This window comes from Zalophus californianus, chromosome 5 (genome assembly GCF_009762305.2).
Source record: "Zalophus californianus isolate mZalCal1 chromosome 5, mZalCal1.pri.v2, whole genome shotgun sequence".
Lineage (NCBI taxonomy): Eukaryota > Metazoa > Chordata > Mammalia > Carnivora > Otariidae > Zalophus > Zalophus californianus.
In genome coordinates this window covers 109,894,903-109,904,990 of record NC_045599.1, presented here as the reverse complement: position 1 = coordinate 109,904,990, position 10,088 = coordinate 109,894,903, and the positions used below count along the sequence as shown (strand labels likewise).

Sequence of the window (10,088 nt, the reverse complement as noted above, 5' to 3'; positions counted from 1 at the left end):
TGAAAAAGCAAAGCAAAGCTGGCGGCATCACAATTCCGGACTTCCAGCTCTATTACAAAGTTGTCATCATCAAGACAGTATGGTACTGGCACAAAAACAGACTCAATTCTATGGTCAACTAATCTTCGACAAAGCAGGAAAGAATGTCCAATGGCAAAAAGACAGCCTCTTCAACAAATGGTGTTGGGAAAATTGGACAGCCACATGCAGAAGAATGAAACTGGACCATTTCCTTTCACCACACACAAAAATAGACTGAAAATGGATGAAAGACCTGAATGTGAGACAGGAGTCCATCAAAATCCTAAAGGAGAACACAGGCAGCAACCTCTTCGACCTCAGCCGCAGCAACTTCTTCCTAGTAACATCGCCAAAGGCAAGGGAAGCAAGGGCAAAAATGAACTCTTGGGATTTCATCAAGATAAAAAGCTTTTGCACAGCCAAAGAAACAGTCCACAAAACCAAAAGACAACCGACAGAATGGCAGAAGATATTTGCAAATGACATATCCGATAAATGGCTAGTATCCAAAATCTATATAGAACTTATCAAACTCAACACCCAAACAACAAATGATCCAATCAAGAAATGAGCAGAAGATATGAACAGACATTTTTCCAGAGAAGACATCCAAATGGCCAATAGACACATGAAAAAGTGCTCAACATTGCTTGGCATCAGGGAAATCCAAATCAAAACCTCAATGAGATACCACCTCACACCAGTCATAATGGCTAAAATTAACAAGTCAGGAAACGACAGATGTTGGCGGGGATGCGGAGAAAGGGGAACCCTCCTACACTGTTGGTGGGAATGCAAGCTGGTGCAGCCACTCTGGAAAGCAGTATGGATATTCCTCAAACAGTTGAAAATAGAGCTACCCTATGACCCAGCAATTGCACTACTGGGTGCAAATTGATACAAATGTAGGGATCTGAAGGGGTATATGCACCCCGATGTTTATAGCAGCAGTGTCTACAATAGCCAAACTAGGGAAAGAGCCAAGATGTACATCGACAGATGAATGAGTAAAGAAATAGTGGTAGATATACACAATGAAATATTATGCAGCCATCAAAAGGAATGAAATTTTGCCATTTGCAACAACGTGGATTGAACTGGAGGGTATTATGCTGAGTGAAATAAGTCAATCAGAGAAAGTCATGTATCATATGACCTCACTGATATGAGGAATTCTCAATCTCAGGAAACAAACTGAGGGTTTCTGGAGTGGTGGGGGGGGGATGGGGCAGCTGGGTGATAGATATTGGGGAGGGTATGTGCTATGGTGAGTGCTGTGAATTGTGTAAGACTGTTGAATCACAGACCTGTATCCCTGAAACAAATAATACATTATATGTTAAAAGAAAAAAAGAAGAAGATAGCAGGAAGGGAAAAAGGAAGGGGGGGAAATCGGAGGGGGAGATGAACTATGAGAGACAATGGACTCTGAGAAACAAACTGAGGGTTCTAGAGGGGAGGGTGGCGGGGGATTGGTTGGCCTGGTGATGGGTATTAATGAGGGCAAGTACTGAATGGAGCACTGGGTGTTATACACAAACAATGAATCATGGAACACTACCTCAAAAACTAATGATGTAATGTATGGTGATCAACGTAATAAAATAAAATTAAAAAAAAAGAGAGAGTTCCCTATGCAGTCATGTTTTATACCACCTGAGCAAAATAACTTTTAGAGGGTAATTCTGGAAAATCTACCCTAGGACCATGTTTAAACTATTAGCCAATATATATGACAGGGAGACCACTGAAAATATAAATTTTGAGATCCTGGTGAGAAGGGAGAGAAAGGAAGCAGGATAGAGGAGGAAGGAGAGGGAAACAAGAAAGGGTTGGGGAAAAGTCCTGCTTTGGGTCACGCTGGTTGAGCAGGGGTTTTCTAATGTTCTCACCTCACAGTGCATATGGCACAAGTGAGAATATACATTTTGTGGGAATTCTTCCTTGAATTTGATCTCACATGATACCTCATTTCCTCAAACCTCCGAGAGTGTGACAAACCTAGTGTTCCTGTGATATTTGACTTCTTCCTTTCAAGGCGGAGAAACTGAGGCAAGCAGAAATCCTGGTATTATCTTACCTAGACTAGGAGTTGGAGCAAGGATATGGCCAGCATTCTGACATCAATGCTATTTTCTCTCTTGTAATCCAAGGGGCTATGACAATTGCTCTCTAGTCAGGGTACATAGAGTTCACTGAGTGACAATGTCAATAAAGGGACATTCAATCCTGTCTCATCTCTAATAATTCCCTTTTCCTTCTTACTTCCAAGAAATGGTTTGTATTGAAAAAAAAAACAAAACAAAAAACAGCAACAACAACAAAAAATCAAGCTAAACTTTGTACTTCCATCTGACAAAGTTTACCTCTCGTTCACTTATGTTTTGAAAATAACTATCCTAATCTCTTTAAAAAAAATAAATGTAAAAGGAGAAATTGATTTGTGTAGCTGCCTTGGATTCCAGAGATAGCACAAGCCAGACACAGCCGAAGTCCACTGCTATTTTGATGCCAGTCCGTAGGCGGCAAATTACTCAAGGACACAAGAGTGACTAAGACTGTTTGCTGTTTGATGTTGATAGAGCAAGTCAATCTAGTGGTTAAAAAAAAAAGAAAAGTCACTGAGACTGATGAAAAAACTAAGTGAGGACACAGCTCTTCCACGTACTGCACTCCTACTTCAGTTAATGAGTCTGTACTGCCAGGAAAAACTAATAGTGGCCAGAAGGAAACTGGAGCAAAAAGCTATTTTGTAAGCATTAGCACAATATTGGATTTTTCCTTTCATGAAAATTTTATCTACCAAGACAACTCCTACTGATCCCTCAAAATCCTGCTCAAGCACCTCCCCTTCTTCTGGTACTTTCCTTTGACTGGGTCTTACCAGGCCTTGGGCCCGACTCCTTTCTAACATGGGCCACCTGAGTTAGGAAGGATTTATTTACATGGCTATCACCCTCACTGAGCGTTTAGTGAACGCATGAGCTGTCCTTTTTGTTTTGTTTTCCAAGCACAGTGCCTGGCATGGAGTAGGCCATTTTCAAGGGTTGTGGGATAGGTGAATATATATCCTGAGAAATCATTGTGAAAACATGATTTTAGGAGACAGGGGTTCCTGAGATCAAAGTGACAAGGTTGCATTTTTCTAGGAGACATAAAACACATTCAACCCAAAATCTTTATCCACAAATTAGCAGTAATTCCTTTATCAGGATTCGTGTAAAGACTATTAGAGATAATCCACTATATAAATGCTTCATTAATAGCCAGGCCTCATAAGAGACAATCATCATTTGAAGTCATATGGTCTTAATACCCAGTTGAGAAAACACCAAACTACAAAAGAATCCAGGGTAGGGCTGGGACTTGCTGTTTTCTGGGTTTTTACCTAGAAGACATTTTGGTCAATGTGAAGACCATGGACTCTGAAGTCCCACCATCATAAAGGAATCTAGGTTTTGCCACTCAGGAGAAGTGTAACTTTGGGCAAGTTATGTAGCCCCTCTCTGCCTTGGTTTTCTCATCTGAAAACTGGGGATAACAACAGTACTTTGCTCAGAATTACTGTGGAAGTCAATGCATTTAAGTAGGGAGAGTGAGCTGTCATTTTGCTAAACTCTACTGGTTATGTCCTATCCTACAATAACATATGTAACAGGAACACTTGTGCATGCCACGTGTCAGGTACTCATTCATTCAACTGCTATATATTTATTGTGTATCTACTATATGCCAGGTACCAGATATACGGGGATGGATAAAAGGAACATGGTCTCTAGTATTTTACATAGTTAGTATTCCAGATGTTATCTCATTTAGTTCTTACAATAATCCTGTAAGCTACCTTGCTTCTAGATCACCACATTATGCTTGAATTTCATGCCACAGATCTGAAACCCATCACTGGAATTTAAGGTTCTTCAGAGGATAACCATATCTCATACTTCATTCATTTTATTTTTTTTTTTCAGCACAAACGAAGAGGGGCTTTATTGGTGGGGTTTGGGAAGCTGTGACAGAGCCCAGCATGCAGGCGATGAGGGCTTGGATAGCTTCCAGGAGACAAAGGATGAGGGGAAGTGCCTCAATGGGCTCTGCTGCTCGGGGCACGTTGTCCCTTCTCAGTTCTTAGAGGCAAGTGCGCATGAAGAAGGTTCAGCACTTCACAAACTGGTGGGTGACCTCGTAGATTCCCACAGATTCCTGAGCCTTTTCGTCATAGTCAGTCCAGTCCTTCTCCTGCAGATTAATATGACTGAAGACTGTCCCCGATTCCACACCCTCAGCAGCAAACCCAGCCTGGGGCTGGAAATCAACTGCTTCAAAGCCTCGGCATTCAAATTCTACGATTGTCTTGAACTTCTCATTGTCTTCAGCATTGTAAGATTTGATGGTGCTGCTCAAAATCTTGATGGAGTTTTCCCTCGCACACAGCTTGCACTTCTGGACCATGGAGGCGCTGCCACGACCTCCCTTCAGTGCCACACTGTCCATCAGCCGAATATACTGCCACTTCTCTGAAATCTCACCACAGTTGCCACATTTCACCTTGAGGTACCACCGGAAGTCCTCACCCAAAGGGCGGAGGTTGGTGACATTCTCCAGCGTGGCTTTGAGCTGCAGCGCAATTTTCCCCATAGTGGCTTGGCTCGGCCCGACCCCACCCGGCGATCTCATAATTCATTCATTCTTGACTCCTGAATATAGTGCCTGGGATATGGGTTCAAAATAAACATTTACTAAGTGGATATTACCCAGTCACTGCCATGACCATACACTTCTGAACTACCCTTGTTGCTTTGGCACTGTTGGAAAATTCCATTTCCCCACTGTTGGGTAGAGACAGGAATCAGATTTTTCAAATGAACTTTATGTAACACACACACACACACCCACACACCCACAAACTTTAAAGAGAAAACAAATGAGAAAACATGTATTGAATGGTCATATGTTCCAAATTCTGTGTTAAGCAGGTTATCTTTGTTATCACATGTGTTGTCATGATATCCATGAGGTAGGTTTTAATAGGATTCATATTTCAGTAATGAGGAGATGGAGGCTCAGAGAGTTCAAGAAATTTCTTCTAGATCAACAGCTAATAATTGAGAAGCAAAGCTGAGAAGCAAACCTGGGTCTAGCATATCGAATGCCTGAATTATTAATCATTGTATTACCTTTCTAGAAAACAAGCAAAAACCCCAAACAAAATAATCATAGAAATGGATGTGTTCCTACAACACAAATTCTTTATACAAGAGTTCCCCATGCAGGGAAAATGTTCTCATGTGCTCCTCTGAAGGTCAAAATTGCATTTCAAGATACATATCGCAGCAGCCAAAGATAGAAATAATCCAATAGTAACCAGTCTCACAAACACCATTGAGGAATTCTACGATGTCACCCACAGAAAGCTTCCGAAAAGTGTCAGATTCCACTCCATCTGTAATACTCACAGTCACAAGCAGATCCCCCCAAACAGCTCAATATTCTTGCCAGCTGGGGTTCCTCCCTTTTAGCCTGTATTTACCTTCTCTCTGGAGTCAGTCTCAACCTTGTCTGGTATACACCTACTAATCCAGTGTCTGTAATCCTTCCTTCTCCAAAGTAGCTCTAAGTCTCCCTTAAGGTTTGGGGAGGGGGCCCATAGAAGTACCCCAGCAGGGCATTAATAACTTAGGTCCTTAGTACACATAAAAATAGACAATGCAAGCATTGAGGTACAGTGCTAAAATTTTGCTCAGGTTTAATTTAAATACGTTTTTTAAGACAAGACTTTACTCTAACCATTTTTCAGATTGAGAATCCAAAATCCGCAGAGGCAAAGGCAAACCACACCATAAAATAGCTCCAATCGTGAGAAGAGAGCCTCTAACTCCCTACTTACAGTCCATGGAACCTCTGAGAAGACCACACTGCAATAAATAAAGCCAACAAGAGACATGGTGTGCTGAATCCAAAGCTGGGGACGGGCAGTCTCCAACAGCAGGGTTTCCCCAGAGACTACCTGCCACTGAGCAGCTCTACCAGAGCTGCAGAAACCAGCCTTCCCCACCAGAACAACAGCAAAGAGAAATCCCTCAGTTTCTCAGCCAATCCCCCCGCCCTCTGCAGCTCTGTGCTTCACACTGCACAAATGGCCCAACTTTCTCCATTTAATCAATTGCATGATGCATTTATTGCCTCGTTTCTCATCCTGTTGTAGAGATTATTACTTGAATAAGTCTTAGTGAATTGGAAATGAGCAGAAAAGAATCACTTAACAGCTTATTAGGAAGACATGTTTTCCTTACACAGATCTAAAATCTTCATATAGCATGAGTATACTAAATTCTCCCTCGTTTACACCAAAGAAAAGAAAGCCTGCATGTATATACACATAAAACCAAAAGCTGTCCTCTTAGGGATTCTTACCTTGCACACTTCTTTGGGAAGAAGACACCTATCCCAAAAGAACAGGAGATGCTCATGTGAGTCAGTCAGTAGGTGCCTCAACCTCCAGCCATCAGCTGGTGTCAACCTGACCATGGAGCTATAACAGTGGCAGTTTTCTTTTTCTCTGTTTATCTTCCATTGTCCCAGAAACACAATGTCACATCCTCATAATGCCTGGTGAGGGAGGTGGGTATTATCCTACTTAATCAACTCATTCGATTCAACCAAGGTCTTATGATTAAGGCTGAAAAGGAACTTGAATACATGTTTTTCTCATACTTAGGCAAACACTTTTGGGACATTTAGAAATTCTTCAATTGGAAGGGACAGAAACCTGACAGGGTTTAACTGATAACGATTTCATGAGTCCATATAACTGGAAATTGACATGGGGCAGGCTACTGGAGCCCTTGAGTCAGGTCTCTGGAGGAAAGATAAAGGGAAAGAAAATGAGAAAGCAGGAGAGGGGGAGAGGGATGGGAAAGGAGGAAGGGGGAGAGGGAAGGGAAAGGAGAAAGGGGGGAGAGGGAAGGGAAAGGAGAATGGGGGAGAGGGAAGGGAAAGGAGAATGGGGGAGAGGGAAGGGAAAGGAGAATGGGGGAGAGGGAAGGGAAAGGAGAATGGGGGAGAGGGAAGGGAAAGGAGAATGGGGGGAGAGGGAAGAGGTAGAGAAGGAGGGAGGAGAGGGAGAAATAGGATGAGAGCAGAAAAGAAAACAAAGGGGAGGAGGAACAGGAGGGAGAGGGACAGAAGGGGGGAGAGAGAGTTTGCTGCGAACAACTGAGCAAAATCACACCTGAAACAGGCATTGGACGTATTTTAGAAACACAAGAGATGCGGGGTTTGGAATAGAGTGCCCCATTAGTGGCACAGTAAACACAGGCAGGAGGAGCACAGCACCTGGCAGGTCTGCCAAGAGAAAGGTCAGGAAGAACTTCAGGGGGTCAGAGGGCAGAAAGATCCCTGCCTCCCCGCATCAGCTTGGGAAAGGCACCCTTCTTGCAAGGGCTGGGTTTGCCCAGATGCTCCAGACAGGAGTAAACAGAAAAACAACACTTAGTCCCGCCTCAAAAGAAATGAACTCATGACTGACTTTTCTACCCTACAGGAGTAGGAAGAACTCCTGCCTTTTTAAGTTAGATGAGAAAACATTAGCAGGTCTGCTTGTGGAGAATCACCCTGACTGGCACCGAGGCAAAAAACACAGCGTGGAGGGATCATGTGGAATGCCTAGAAGCTTCTGCGACCCATCCCTCACATTTGCCATCTGCTCAGTGCTTGGAACCACACTGGAAAGTGCCGGCACACACTGGGGCCCTGGGCAGGTTGCAAACAAAAACCACCTCTGAAACACCCCAAAGATGTTCTTCCTCACCTCTCACTTATTTGAAGAAAAAAAAAAAATTACAAACTAAATTAACACATAGGAAAGACAATCAGAGACTAATGAGGGATAACGTGTGCCTATCTCCTAGAATTCAACAACCAGACAGTCTGCCATGTTTTTGGAATTTCTACTTGGGAAAAAAAGTGTTATAAATTCACTGCCCTCCCAGAGTGCCTGTGTTACTCAGTCAACTGAGAGTCTGATTCTTGGTTTCGGCTCAGGTCATGATCTCATGGGTCATGGGACTGAGCCCCGCATCCAACTCTGCGCTCAGTGCAGAGTCTGCTTGAAGATTCTCTCGCTCTGCCTCTCCCCCAACTCACATGTGTACTTGCATTCTTTCTCTAAAATAAATTCACTGCCCTCCCTCCACGATTTCCTGTCCCATTCTCTCCTTCCCGATGGGAAACCACTATCCTGAAGTAGGTGCATAGTTCTCCCACCCGTATTTTATGTTTACCATATATGTGCATAGCCTTAAAGAACAGATATTCAATATAATATTTTGTATTTTTAAAATTTTCAAATGGTCACTTCATTTTACCATTTGCTTTTTCAATGCAATGGACTTGAGTTTTATCCATGTTGACACATGTGGACCTAGTTCATTTATTATAAATGTCACATAGAACTTCCTTGCATGAAGTTAGCACAATATGTTAAATGTCCATTGGTGAATGGATTAAGCTGTTACCAGTTTTTACCATGGCAACAATGATACAATGGACATTTTCTGACCGGTCTCCTTATGCACAGTGTGCTAGTTTTTCTAGGATATACACTGAAGAGTCCAAGAGTTAAGCTGTAGGGTATGTGCATTTTCATCTTGTTCAAAGTGCACAATACATCAATTTCCTCGAATTGCACCAAAATGCTCACTCCTCTGGGTGGAGGAGATAATGCTGCAACTAGTGTTGTCTCCTTACCAGAATGATTTTTCTACAGGAGGTCCAAGGAAGTTATCAGTTGGCTTCAAAATGGTGCAGGTATGGTGGGGTAAAACTACAGAGACCTATATTCTGCTACTGTTCCCTCCCTGGTGTGACATCAGGCAAAGTCATTTCTCTAAGTCTCTTTCTGCCGTATGTATCATGGGGTAAGACTGCTACCACCTGTTCTGGTTATAGGTTAGGACTGAAGGAAAGGATGCAGACACTGTACTAGGGCATGGTGTCGGACACCTACGGAACACTTAGTGTTCTCTTTTTCAAAGTGTTGACCTCCATGTTATAGATCCCCAAGTGCTTTTGGGATGACCCAGGCAATTCAAGAATGGACCAGTCGTGAGAAGCTGATGATAAAGAGTCAGGTGCTAAGAGAGTAGATCTTAATTGTTCCCATCACAAAAAAGAAATGATAATTATGTGACTTGATAGAGGTGTTAGCTAACACTATGATGGTTATCCTGTTACAATCTATAAATGTATCAACTGTGGTATACCTTAAACTCACACAATGTTATATGTCAATTATATCTCAATAAAAATAAATTTAAAATTAAAAAAAAAAAAAGAGTCATGACCAGGTTTTTCTCCCTGGCACTGAGGTTCCACAAAAGGGCAAAGGAAAATACCATGGGTCTGAGAGCCTGTTTGACATTGGAGGTAAGTAACTCCTATGTCCTGCTTATTCTGTCCTCCAGGCCTCAGCAGAGGCACTCTCTTCTTTGTGCTCTTTGTTTAAAAAAAAAAAAAAAACAACCCACATCACAGGTACTTAAAAAAAAAAAAATTCCCCAAGGAACCCCTGTGGCAAAGAAACCTGAAAGGCACCACCTACTCCTTTTCATTAAGCCTCCAGGGGGGCCATGGGTTGTTCTTCACAGACCTGGCAAAAGGTCCTGAACACCCCCCAATGGCAGCACAGTTCTCTAGAGGCCCCAGGAATTAAAAAAAAAAAAAAAAGATTAAAAGCCTCTCCCTCTAGGATGTTAGCAGAGAATGCCAGCACTTAAAGCATGAGTGGGAGGGAGCCTGAGAAGGAGAGAGGTGCTGAGGGAATGAAAGCAAACAAGCCAGTAGCAACTGGGAGCAGAAGAAGGCTGAACACCTCTGCTGACTCTTCAATAGGGCAGCCTACAGGAGACTGTTTTTCCCCTGAAAAAGTGAGTAATGGATCACCTGCACTGATAATGCATCCTCCCCTTTATTTCACCAGAAAGAAAAGCATGTTAAGTAGATGCCCAGAAGTACAGCTGCCTAGGAGTCCTGAACAGGAGACAAAAATAGAGGCCGGTTTGTTTGGT

General features: G+C 42.7%; 1 protein-coding gene across 2 annotated transcripts; it reads right to left on the bottom strand.

Annotated features, from left to right (window-relative positions):
• Positions 1 to 3,988: 3,988 nt before the first annotated feature.
• Positions 3,989 to 4,731, bottom strand: LOC113929381 (CXXC motif containing zinc binding protein-like). 2 transcript variants are annotated; one of them, XM_035727743.1, is made up of 2 exons: positions 4,570 to 4,731; positions 3,989 to 4,512 (listed from the first exon to the last, which is right to left on the bottom strand). In XM_035727743.1, exons 1-2 carry the CDS (start codon positions 4,696 to 4,698, stop codon positions 4,177 to 4,179), a joined length of 465 nt encoding a protein of 154 aa, XP_035583636.1. In that variant the 5' UTR covers positions 4,699 to 4,731; the 3' UTR covers positions 3,989 to 4,176. The 2 variants fall into 2 exon arrangements, with proteins under 2 accessions (XP_035583636.1, XP_027462049.1); XM_027606248.2 differs by having other exon boundaries at positions 4,057 to 4,254; positions 4,321 to 4,731.
• Between the last annotated feature and the right edge of the window lie 5,357 nt (positions 4,732 to 10,088).

Coding starts and splice junctions, on each gene's coding strand:
- LOC113929381 (XM_035727743.1), bottom strand. CDS start 4,698: ATGAGATCGCCGGGTGGGGTCGGGCCGAGCCAAGCCACTATGGGGAAA. Junction 4,513..4,569: donor ACTTCCGGTGGTACCTCAAG/GTGAAATGTGGC, acceptor ATTCGGCTGATG/GACAGTGTGGCACTGAAGGG.